Source organism: Gadus morhua, chromosome 17, assembly GCF_902167405.1.
Source record: "Gadus morhua chromosome 17, gadMor3.0, whole genome shotgun sequence".
Classification (NCBI taxonomy): Eukaryota; Metazoa; Chordata; class Actinopteri; order Gadiformes; family Gadidae; genus Gadus; species Gadus morhua.
Window position 1 is genome coordinate 18,670,675 of NC_044064.1, and position 13,221 is coordinate 18,683,895.

The 13,221-nt window shown below is 44.0% G+C and overlaps 1 protein-coding gene across 3 annotated transcripts in view; it reads left to right on the forward strand.

The window, feature by feature from the left end:
• mlphb (melanophilin b) overlaps positions 1 to 13,221 on the forward strand; it is a 54,874-nt gene that overhangs the window by 15,284 nt on the left and 26,369 nt on the right. For 2 of the 3 annotated variants that reach the window (XM_030338719.1, XM_030338721.1), the window contains exons 2-5: positions 4,352 to 4,456; positions 5,005 to 5,099; positions 5,689 to 5,993; positions 10,059 to 10,229. In XM_030338719.1, coding sequence (XP_030194579.1) covers positions 10,102 to 10,229 — 128 coding nt within the window. In that variant the 5' untranslated portion in view covers positions 4,352 to 4,456; positions 5,005 to 5,099; positions 5,689 to 5,993; positions 10,059 to 10,101. The remainder of the gene's footprint in view (positions 1 to 4,351; positions 4,457 to 5,004; positions 5,100 to 5,688; positions 5,994 to 10,058; positions 10,230 to 13,221) is intronic. The other variant, XM_030338720.1, reaches the window with a different exon arrangement.

Sequence of the window (13,221 nt, forward strand, 5' to 3'; positions counted from 1 at the left end):
GAGTTCCTGAGCGCTCCACAAACACCTGGAAACGGATCTTGTCCAGTAGGGAGCAGTTTATGTTATCGACCCGAACCAGGTCCTCGATGCTCTTGAACGGACCGTGTTGGGTCCGATAGGCGACAATGTTCCGGGCGATTTTCTCCGTGATGCCGCGGATGCTCATGAGCTGCGGCGGGGTGGCGTTGTTGATGTTCATGCCGCTGCAGGAGGACATATGCTCCGGGTCTCTCCGCAGGGAGGACGGGGAGTGCTGCGACGAACTGGTCCTACTCGACACGCAGATCTCCACTTTAATAATCTCCAGTTTGGTGGCGCCTATCCCACTCACCAGCGCTAGGTCCTCCACCTTCTTGAAGCCCCCGATGCAGTCCCGGTACTCCACGATGCTCCGCGCCACTGGGCGGTTGACCCCGGGCAGGGTCCTGAGCTCTTCCTCCGTGGCCGTGTTTGATGTTCAGCCGCTCCTGGTTCACCATAATTCTCCTGACACCACAACTCTATCTCCCTCCTATTGCCATGGTGTCTCCCCCTTTTAGGTGGTTGCTGTTCTCCCTCACGGCTAGCTGGCTCAAAATTGTACGGAAGTGGTCCGAAACTGTTATCCATTGTTGTTATGTTCCCTATGTAGTCTATGATGATTAGAACGTCCGTCTACCAATTCCTACGTCACGCTCGAAAACGAGCGTTTGAGATGCGGAAGTAAAATTGTATCACAAAAACGGCTCAAGATGCCACTTTTAGTGTAGATTTATTAATAAAAACTAAATAATCGTGTATTCGAATTTTTTTCCTATATGATTCTTCACTGCAGTATCTAACTTCCAATACGCATTTTAAGGTCTACGTATTGCTAAGGTACATTGGACAGATCAGAGAATTCAGTGGGGATCAGGGGATTAGAGACGGGTGAGGACGCGGATCTGAGACATGAAGCGTGGCACAGAGAACTCCACTGGAGAATGGATCCCGTGGACCAGTCGATGTGTGGGTTATGTCTCTTTAACCAAGGCAACCCTAAAATGAGAGGTTGTTGTGGCGAGCGGATGAGGTGGAAGGTGAGTACCTCAGTATGGTTACCTGACAAGGCCATCGAAAGGGGAACAGATCGATGGGTAACCCGACCCAGGAGATGACCATCTAGTGCCGTGGCGTGGATGGGCTTCTCCAGAGACTCACGCTCAATGCCCAGTTGGGCGGCTAGTGTCACATCCAATAGATTGGCGTCGGCGCCGGAATCTATGAGGGCACAGATGGTGTGAACCTGCCCGTGGCAGTGGAGACGGACCTGGAGTAGGGGTCGAGAGGACTGCTCAAAATTCACACATCGGCTCACCAGCGCCCTCTGGTCTACTGGTGAGCCTTGTCTTTTAACGGACAAGAGGATATATAATGGCCATCCCGACCACAGTACATGCAGAGATTCGCCCGCTGAAGGCGCCGTCTCTCCTCCATGGAGAGCCGTGCCCTGCCTAGTTGCATGGTTCAGAGGAACCGCCAGAGACATGCTGATCCGCAGAAGGTGGGGACGGTATTACTTCAAGAGGGGAGCGGAAACGGACTGGGGTAACAACGGGCCGACCTCCCTTTCTCCACCGTTCTCTAAGACGGCCGTCTATACGGATCGCAAGAGCAACTAAACAGTCCAGGTCGGTAGGAGGATCCCGGGCTGCCAGCTCATCCTTAATGCGGTCGGAGAGTCGATGGTAGAACGCGTTGAAGAGAGAAGGGGCGTTCCAACTGCTCTCGGCAGCGATGGTGCAGAACTCAATAGCATAGTCCGCAACGGTCCTATCACCCTGTGTCAACCGGAGCAATCCCCGAGCAGCCTCTCTACCGGGGGTTACGTGACCGAAAATCTTGCGGAATCCCGTCGAAAAAGAATCGACCGTAGCGCAGGTGGGTGAATTCCTCTCCCATTCCGCAGTTCCCCAATCTCTAGCCCTCCCGGTGAGCAGAGAAATGATGTACTCCACTCGGGAGCGCTCGGTGGGGAAGGCTGAAGGTTGGAACTCGAAGGCGAGAGCATTGCACCAGAAAGGGTCGGCAGGAACCAGGAGTACCAGAACAGCGTTCAGGAGGAGGAACACGGGCTTCGGAAACCGGTGAGGGACGAGTTGAGGAACTAGGAGGAGGAGAGGTAATGGTTATTCGCTGTCAATGCTCTCAAAGCGATTCCATGCTGCTCTCGTGACGTTCCGCCAGCGTTTGTAGTCCCTCTGCCATGGAGTTCAGTAGTTGGCTATGGGACTGGATGGTGCTGGCGTGTGTCTGTAGTTCCCTTTGGAGAGGATCGGAGTCGGCTGGATTCATGTTTGGGCCAGATCGTAATGTCACACTCCGATAAGGAGACAGACAGGAAGTGAACCCAGAAGCACGACTCGAGACAGGGGATACGAAAGTTCTAGTTTACTTAAAACAAAGTAGGCAAGGGGTCAATAACGGGAAGGCAGGCTGAGGTTCGACGGTAGATGGGTGGTCGGACAGGCGATGGGTCGGCAACGGGCAGGCAGGCAGAGGTTCGACGACAGATGGGAGGTCGGGCAGGCAATGGGTCGGCAACGGGCAGGCAGGCAGAGGTTCGACGACAGGTGGGAGGTCGGACAGGCGATGGGTCGGCAACGGGCAGGCAGGCAGAGGTTCGACGACAGGTGGGAGGTCGGACAGGCGATGGGTCGGCAACGGGCAGGCAGGCAGAGGGTCGACGACAGGTGGGAGGTCGGACAGGCGATGGGTCGGCAACAGGTAGGCAGGCAGGATCGACAGGGACTAGGCACCAGGCGGGAGGTCAGACAAGCGAGAGGACGGCAACAGGCAGGCAGGTAGATATGAGAAACACAGAGGTAGAGAGAGCGGGAAAGCTCAGTAAAGACTAGAGACGATCTGGCAGGGACTGGTTGGGGGCAGAGGGTTAATATAGAGGGAACACAGGTGGAGACGGTTGGGTTGTTTAGGGAATTGCAGGGTGACTGGGAAACTCAGGAACGGATCGTGACAATATGATGGTTTTCCATTAGCACTTTTGGATGTGCCGAGCCGTACCGTACCGCTCTAATTGAAGTGTCTACTGCGCCATGCAGCGTCATGCCCGAGATGAACCCTCTCCCAGGTCTGGCCAGAGTGAGCCCCCACGGCTCAGAGTGGGCTGCGTTGACTCAAACTGTAGGAAAACAGACCTATAAAACACAATAATCTGTGCTTTCTTGTATGAGACATATCCCCATCCACGAGTTTGTATGATGGCCATGAATCTTCATTATTCATTCCTTCCTAAAACTATATAGGCCTAGGCCTAAGCTTAATTAAAAGGTAATAAAGGTTTAATAGAAGCGTACCGTGGTGGTGATAGTTTGGTGATATTCTCGTGCAAAACAGAATAGCTCAATAAAATAGGACAGAATATTTCATATTAGTCTTCGTAAAAAGACTTGGACAATATTTCACACTATTTGATCGCTGAACTCGATATTCAAGACGTTTTTGACCTCGTGTGACACTCGGGGAAATGTGTGAAACATTGTCCAATGAATAAACAGGGCTAGTATGAAATAAATCTGAAACAACCCAAATATATTAAACTTCCCTTAAACAAATCATTGTGGTTTAACGGTAGGCTATAATATAAAACTAGATGGTCAATAAAAGTTTGAATCTTGTTGTGTCATCACTTAAGACAAGCGCACCATCAATTACACCTTCAAGCAGGATCCCCTATGTAATGGAAAGATAATGCACATTTATCGCTAGATTTTATCGCTTTTTAATGCCGAAACTATCTTAAAATGCAGCATTTTCCACTGAGAATATAACAAATGTCATCCATGTCATCTAACCTTGACATGCGTGACGTTTTGCTCTTTCGTCAGTCGGTTGGGGGTGCTATACCAGCGAATGTTCATACTGGTCGTTTTGGGTCATATTGACAAGTAAACTATCCTGTCATTTAGATGGTTTAGCTGGTCATACTGTGCATATGACAAATAAAACACTTCACTATGATTATCATGAGTCTGTATTATTGTTGTAGCTGAGTGAAGCTGGTTTCTTGACCCCTAGTTTGTCTCTTCCATAGATTGTCAGTTGCTGTGTTATATTTGATTTGAAGGAGTTTTCTGTTTATTTAATGATTTAATGTTCCTATCTATCTATCGTTATCTCTAGTGATCTCTGCAAAAGGCTCTGTTCCAACTCATGCACATCCATGACACATCTAGTTAATGAAAAACCCTGAACACTTCTTACCGTCCATTTTCCATTATATCCATAACATATTTCCACTATAAATGCAGCACCTAGTTTTTCATGTGGAATATTTAACTAAGCATATTAAGACTTTCTCATGTTGTTTCAGGTCAAACAAATATCCTGACATTGCTCTCAGCGGCCTGGATGAATAGAGCCTATGTTCAGCAGGATTGATCAGAGGTTAGCTGCAGTTGTTGTCGTCACTCGCCAGGTGAATTTCATAACCGAGCACTTCAGCATTGCATGTCTGCTTTCATGTGGCCGAAAGCGCCTCACACTTTGGAGCTGGCATATACAACCAGCAGAAAGAGAGCCAGCACATTCAGCACTCAATTTCTATGACTGAAATCCTTGTGTTACCTCTTTAATGCGTCTCAATTTGCTAAAGGTTTGGGGAGAAAAAGGCCCTGTTTTATAAATAGATGAAGCATAAAAATCGTGTTAAGAGTGAAACCTTGTTGACATCCAGTATCGCCATGTGCGTGCCTTTGGTGTGTGTCTAAATCTGGCACATACCATTGCTTATTAGTTGTTCCCAGTCTGAATGTTTCATTCATTTTTTTAAGTTACCAATCAGGGGCTGCGTCCTGTCTCATTAACCAATGTCTCTTTGTTATTGGTCAAACCGGTGCCAGACCTCAACTTATGACTCATCATCTTACACTGCCCCGAGCCAATCAGACTACGGCGGCTGCATAACCTGTGTCTAGTGTTGTACTTGTGGTTTGATTTTCTGGGCTTTAACTCTCACCACCACAGGCCTAATAAAAGGAGGAAGGAGGAAAGCAGGGTCGGGTGACGTCAAGAAGATTGGATTTGCTGACCTTGCAAATAACTTGATCTAGTTAGAAAAGGTACGTAGTCAAATCCATAAATGGCGGGTAGGGAGTCGCTAAGATTGTTTGATCCCGCTGCTCTCTAACAGTAAGCTGGCTTGAAGGACTAGCTTTAGTTGCTCAGTGTTTTGAGACCAGACATTTATTAGAGTCTGAAGGCCTGAGATCCCCACATTATAAAAAGGCCCTAAACTCTTAGACTCCCATAAAAAATTGGGAGTCCTGTTTCCTATGTACTGAGAGTAAACATAGGCACTACTAACTCACATTTCTACAGTTAGTATTTAGTAACCCCTAGGGAACTGCATTAAGATTGCTATAAATGGTAAAAATAGCCAAATATTAAAGTCCACAGTGGCTTTGGGTGAATTGTTAGGCGACACAAGATCCTGTATCCCCCTTATTCTGAATCATAGGACATGATAGACGGCCTGCATAACAGAAACCTCCCAAGCCATGGCCATGTGGATACACTTCATATTGACATGTTTTTTAGGTTTTCTATTGGCTAATACTCAAGTAATGTTTTATCCTGAATTGAAAAGTGTTCTTCTCTCAATTTATTGTTTTTCATGAATTTGTTTTTGTTTATTTTTTGGGTTATTAGATGTTGTGTCTATGTACCCATTCAACTCTGAACAGTTGTCCAGTCTTCTGAAGTACTGGAGAATGTCACCAGCAGGCTACCAGCCCCACAGCTGACCTTTGGCAGAGAGAGAGAGAGCAGGGAGGAGACTTCTCTGCCTTCTCATGCAGCCTGCAAGTCTTCCTCCTGATTAGCTAGGCATGTGATTAGCATTGCCTCCAGCTCCCTAGCCTGGCTCCCTGTCCTGCCCTGCAGTCAGTCTGCCAGCTCTTCTGATGGAATAGTCGGCCCCTGCAGGCTACTCCCTTCACAACTCCAGCATCAAGGTATTTTGATGAGCACAACGGATGGATCTGAAGTGTCAGCCAGTGGATGTGTGCAGTGGTTGGTTGTGTTGAACTCTGATGGGTTTTGTGTGTCTCTGATGTGTTTGTGGTTTAATTGGGTACTCTGTGTGGGGGTTCGGATCCACCCAGGACACTTCAGATGCCTCTGATACTGTTTGGGTGTATATTCCTGGCCTTGTGTTCAGCAGCCAAGTGTTACTAAATGCTTTCCGTCTTTGTGGTTCTAGGGAAACTCCAACTTACTTATAATAACAAATGATTAGGAGGATTTTTCCTCCAGCACAGAAGAAGCTTGGCCTTGTGTTGTGGAAGCAACGTTTGAGTGTTAGGAAACGCTGCTCATGGGTATCAGATTATATTGTGATATAGTTTGGCAGGTACAACATGTTACTGAGTCTTCAACTAAGATTACACTTTCATCTTTCAATTATCTAGCAGTAGTTTCACCTATTTGTATTTTCATCGTCTCCATGATGACAATTAATTCACACCTATTTCAACTCTTAAAGGTAACAAACATAACTTTACCTGCCATGGATTGTGTTTGGTTACCCTGTACCTTGTTCTGTAAGGAAACTGTGGACGCCCTCTGAGTAAACACACAGCAGGGCCCTGTGCACCACTTAGCTGATAGCTTGGGAACACCACAACTGTGTGGGAAGCCAGTTGTTTAGTGTTATTGTGTATTGTTTGATGAATCCTGCTTGTCGGCCTGTGGCCCAGCGATGGTTCAACTGCTCCGCTACCTTAAGTCACTACCACGGGAAGATATGAGAGGAATTAGATTACTGCTTTATTTGACTTGTTCAGACACTGAAAAACAAAACAATTATCGGACTCCCTACTTTGCTTCTGTCTTGTTTTCCATTTTGGGCCTTGTGAGTTTCTGTGTTTGTGTGTGTGTGTGTGTGTGTGTGTGTGTGTGTGTGTGTGTGTGTGTGTGTGTGTGTGTGTGTGTGTGTGTGTGTGTGTGTGTGTGTGTGTGTGTGTGTGTGTCAAGGGGGGGGGGGGGTGTATGTGTGTGTGCATGTTGTGTATTTGTGTGTGTATGGGTGTATTTGACTGTGTTTGTGTGCGTGCCTGTACACAAAACACATGCGTGTTTTTGCGTGTGTTCAACCGACATTCATAAAGAGCAGAATCATGTGCTCCGTGTGGTGGTTGAACAGAGACAGACATCGGGTCGAGTGCAGATGAGTGGGTGAGGGTCAGACGTGAAGGTCAACCGATGCATTCACCCATTGTTTATTAACATTGAACATGTAGCAAGTCACTGAGACGTCCAATCCCTTTATTGCAACTTACCAGGGGGAGAAAACAACGCCAAAATACAGATCAACAGATCAGATAAAGGTAGATTAAGATAATAACAGCATAAGAGTACTATCCATATAGTTCTGGTCTGCTCTGGCGTAGTTTCCAGATGCTGTCTACACAGTCTCCTGAGTTTATGGAGGAGTCGTGGCTCTGAGCTCCATACTGAATGGAACCATGTGCCGGTCATTCCACTGGCCTCCATAAACACTGGGAACACAATAAAAGAGGAGGAATCAGTCAGGGAGCGACAACAGGGAGCTGCTTTAATATGAAATCAACAGGCAACAGCTGCATGCTTGATAGGCTCCGTCAGAGCAGCTCATGTCTGTCCCACTGACGCCTTACAGTGGCAGAGGTCCAATGCTGCTGCCTTGTGTGCTGATGCAGATAGCGGGTTCAATCCCAGCCCCAAGGGTGTGGGTTCGAACCCCGATGTACACATATTTACCTGAATGAATCCTTTAGCAAGCAGTCTAACCCCATACTCCTTAAGGAAATGGTGTCCTGGAGGTTGCTCGGAATAAAAGAGTCTGCTACATTGACTACATTGAAATATCACTCATGGGAAGCAAACGCTATTCCAAACGCTGGTTAATATTATAGAGCAGAGTCTGTTGAATATTCTGTCTCTCTCTGTGGTCCTAATCCATTATGAATATATTTATATAGTTTATATAGCAGTAATAATTCATGCAGGGGTCGTGTGAAGGGTAATTCAAGAGACGTGTTGCTGTAGAAAGTTTTGATGGTCAATCTTGTGGATTCATCACTTAATGGGAGCGATAAAACACTGCAGTCGGTCGGGAGTATGGGACGACTGGTGGGGTCAGGGAAGAAGTTGTGGGGACACCAAAAGGCTCTTTCACAAGGCGTTGTACAGTATAATCAATCAAAATGATCATGAGGAACAATAATTACAAATAATGATCACATGTGAAGCAACTATGGTCCTAAGAGTTGAGGATCAATAGGTCATTGGTAACAAACAATAGTAAGTTGCCTTTTCAAATCAAAGCAGCATGATATTCTGCTTATCAGCTTTTACCCTTCATCTTCAATGAGCAGAATTTATGTAAGCCAACAGTCTTTATACTATATGTACCACCTAGTTTTTCTCAATCGTTTAAATGTTTTCTGAAGCTATAGCTAAATTTCTCAAAACTCAAACCTGAGAAGAGTTATAATTTTGTCCAAAAATTCTTCTCAAAAACAGTTTTTTTTCCACGAAAAAGTAAACGCAGCAATCAAATTAATATCTCCTAGAGAGCATAAATTAAACACTGGTGTGATCAATTCAAAACACTTCCATCGAAATACTATTTACATTTGTTTTGGCTTCACGAGGCCATGTTACATATTCCAATGTATACAATTTTTTAGAAACAGCTTTCCCGTTTTAAATTGCAATTAGGTGGTACATATAGTATAAAGACTGTTGCCATATTGTAATAGTGAATATATCATATAAATATTGCATTGACACAATTGTATCAGAATAGGATACAATGCATATTTGTCTATCCAATGCTAGACTCACTATCCGAGCTTCCCAGACATGCTTTACACCTATAGTTGATACTGCAACATTGATCTGACAATACACCAATGTTATCTATTTTGGCAAATTACAGTACAGTAATTGCACTGATAAGTCAAATGACAAACACTACAGCAAGAAAATGTTTAGACCGTCTTTCACGGGATGTAATGATGGAATCAGTACAAAAAGGTAACAAAGCAATTATTTATTTTTTACCGTAATACAGTTAAATGTTCGGCTGAACTGACTGCATAAAAAGCTTTTCGTAGGCCAACAAAAACTAAAAATAAGAATATTAATTAGGTGAAACAGATCTACATGTAAATCAGTCTGTATCCCACCTCTGATCCTGATCAGGCCAGAGGACCATATCTCCAACACAGCAGAGCTCACCTGAGGCCTCTGTTATGCTCTGACACATGATTGAAGTGTTCTGCCAGTGAGTTAGACTTATTGGTAATTAGTTGTTGCGTTTTGAAGGCCAGTGTTTCCAGGTGAACCAAGTGTGCTAAATTATGAGATTTGTGCTTAGAGTTTAGCAAAAATGTAATTTAGAATTTCTAGATGTGTAAAAACAGTGGAATTGTGCTTTGTGCAGTCTGGAGTCTTGTAGTTGATACATGAGCTTCAAGTTTTCAGAATTGTCTGCATAGATACATTTTTGTAAAAAATGTATCTGTAAAAATGTAAACTGTAAAAAAGAAAGCTATTTCTAAACATTTTATGCATTGGTAATATGTAACATGGCCTCATGAACACAAAACATAAAAACGTATGTAGTATTTTGCTGGAAGTAAGAGATATTCATTTGATAGCTGTGTTTACTGATGGTGGAACATTTTGTTTTGAGAAGAATTTCTGGAGTTTTGACAAAATTATTAACTTTTCTCAGGTTTGTGTTTAGAGTTTTGAGAAATTTAGCTATAGTTTCAGAAAACGTGTTTAAACGATTGAGAAAAACTGTAAATCCATCAACAAACTGTTCTTCTGGTCTTAGCACAGTTTCTTTGACCTATTGGAAACAAGTTTGAACTTCTTTTAATCCACTGTCTTTATGTTTACATATTATATTTATCATTTCTGCCTTTTATTCTAGATGGGTACTCTTTTCCCTTAATGAATGTGGACCCCTTCCTTCCTTGTCCCTGTGTAGTCTGGCTGAACACACTCTGATCCTTCTTCCCCAGGGCCCAGACCTATCAGCAGCCAACCACGGCCCGCCGCTCCACCATGATGCCCGGCAGCGCCCCGGGAAAGAAGCTGGACCTCTCCAAGCTCACGGACGAGGAGGCCAAGCACGTTTGGGACGTGGTCCAGCGGGACTTCGACCTGAGGAAGAAGGAGGAGGACCGGCTTGGGTGAGTTCAGACGTCTTCCCTTTTTTGGGAGGGGAATTGGAGATGAAGCTTCTCCCAAATACCCCAGAGCAAGGACACGCCCTCCTGCTGCTACTGATACAGCTGAAGCTCCAAAGTCTCACAAAGCCGGTTCTATTTGGATATCTCAATCTGAGTGAAGGCATATCATAGTATAGCAGTTACAGTTCATTGATTAATGATGTCTCTGAGCTAGGTTTTGCAGGTTAAATAATCCCGTTTCTCAGCAATTCTATTATGCACAGGACTTTTTGTGTCATTGAAACAACTTGAGAACTACAGGTTGTGACAAGCTTGTTAGAAAGGAGTTACAACTTTTTTTCTTAAAATCAATTTGCCCTAAAAGGAAATTAAGAGAAAACTGGATCACCAGAACCTAGACCTCAAGTAGAAGAGAACAGAAACTGAAAATAAGTGTAGGTATCACACTAAATCCAATAATATCATTCAATTAAAAGGTAGACAAAGCTTTTGCTGGAGCTTCTCACCTGGAAGGACTTCAAGTATTTAATTTAGGCCTGTGGGAGGTCACTGCCCTCCCACAGGAAAATATCTGATTCATTATGGTCTGTAAGATCCTGCTTCAGTGTCAGACACCGCGCCAACGTGATGACTCACATGGCGTGCTCAGCCAACCATCACAAGATCCCCTCTGAAATCTGTGACCATAATGGTGGGTGATTGACCCATTCATGATGATCTGCTGATAGTACAATTTGTTTTGTAAAAAATAAACATCCCGCCTGTTCTCGAACATAAACAACAGAATGGGTCTATAAGACCCGAAATGACCCAGAGCGTTTGTTCGTACAGCGCTCCCTACCAACTGGTCGAAGGAACAACAATACGTCACATATGTCATTGTTATTTCTACCAAAACATAATGGAGGACATTCATTTGATTCTCTGTGGATAATGATACAAGATAGTTTCCGCATTAGATTGCATTTTGACATTTCTAGCAAGAAATGTGCATTTTCATTTTCCTAATCTTTGTTCAGCTTGCATGCTGTTTGAATCCATGTCTTTGCATTGTGCAGTCATCTGAGCTATTATGTTCTGCGTAATTGTTCGTAACTGATGATGATCTTTCAATAAAAACGAAAACTAACATAAAATGTTGCACTTTCCACTGAGAATGCAACGTGTTACATTTTATTTTGGCGGACATGAGTTTGAAATACGTGACGTAGTGCTGTTCCTACCAGTAAACGCTAATGCTCAACTGCGGTTTTCAGTCATATTGACAAACAACCTATTCTGTCGTTTAGGTTGGAGATCACATTGAGAAGATCAGAAAAAATCCAGCATAATTTTACCTTCTTTAATCTTGACATTGATCGAACACAAACACCATTTCCCTCAGTTGAACAAAAATAAAGACAACTTTATATAAGGCACTTCTGACAACTCACCTATTGGATCAGCATTTATTGCTTTATATTACCAATCTGTAAGTGCTTTCTGCCTGTTCAAGAGAGATTATTTTTTCATTCGATAACAAGTGGGTCAGAACCTGTCTTGTTTTCCATTATACATTGCCTCCCCACTGATCCTTCCTGTTACCTCAATCACAACAAATACTTACCTAAGCTGGGTGGTAATATTTATTTAGCATGCACCATTGGTAAAGAGAAAAGTGTCTCTCGTTCCCCACCTCTGAGTAGAGGCAGGGCTAAGCTCAACTCAATGACAGCAGCAAATAGTTTTATCTTGACTTGTGCCAGCTAATGTGCACCTTGATGAATGGTTGCGCTATGAGATTGGGTCCCATAGAGATGGCAGGATTAAAGGCACATATTTAGTCCTGGTTGCTAGTTGCTGGTAGCTTATACCAGTGGCTAACAGCACCTCCATCAAGAGTCATGTATGCCACATTTTTTCCTTGAGCAAATGGTTTGGTTGCCGATGACTAAGGATGGTTGAATAAGTGCAAACACAGACATGGTGAAAAATATTGGCGCTCCGATGTTTGTCCACAAGAATGATTTTCCTGGCATCCTGGTCTTATATCTCCTCATTGTAAACTTGAATGCCAGAGTCAACTCAATGGTTGATCGTTTGACAGAGTAAAGATTATTTAGCCACAGTGATATTTACACAAGGTCAAGTTCATCCCAAGTATATTCTCAGTCTTCCTGCTTCATAGAGGACTGAATCAGATTAGAAGACGAACGCTGAAACCACTAAACCATCAGGGAGAGGGATTTACACTCTGGTGAACAATAAGACTCTTTGCTGTACATGGTGTCTTCTTTCATTTAGTGTTCTACATCTATAAAATGGTACAATGTCTTGGCATTTTGTCTGCCCCATTTTTTTGACTGTCTTGGTCCATCTATTCAGGAATTGTTATGCCAAACATGTGAATGAAAGAGTGTCTGAATAGAGACTATACCTGAAAGGTTATTCCAGCCATTTACCCTGAACTTTATGTGAAAGGGAAATTGGGCAGTAACAAGGTCTAGAGGTATTATGTGGCTGTGAAGCATTTTGATGAGTCACTTAGACTTTAACTGTGTAAGAGTTTTTGTAGTATCATATCAAAATGGTTACATTTTTAGTAGAGAATCTAATCAAATGAGAGCCATTGTGTGTTATGGGGAAAAAGAGTGAGTGGACCCAAAATTCGACGCACAGAGACACTGATTCAGAGTAAATTATAAGGGTCTTTAGTGAGGGCAACAAATAAGTACAGGCAGGGAACAGGGCGAGGAGCTTAATGGTAGGGTGAGCGACGGAACACAATGACTAAACAATCTAGACACAAGGAAGGGCCAAGGACAAAGTACTGACAGTTACCTTTAAAACAGCGATCTAGCAATGATTGTCTGGAGAATCGGGCTTGAAGTACTGTGTGCTGATGAATATTCCCGGCAGGTGTGTACAGTGCGGGAGATGACATAGGATGAGAGACACTGTCCCCCGCTAGATGGCGGAAGTGGACGGATTGGCATTTTGGCTGAAGTAACAG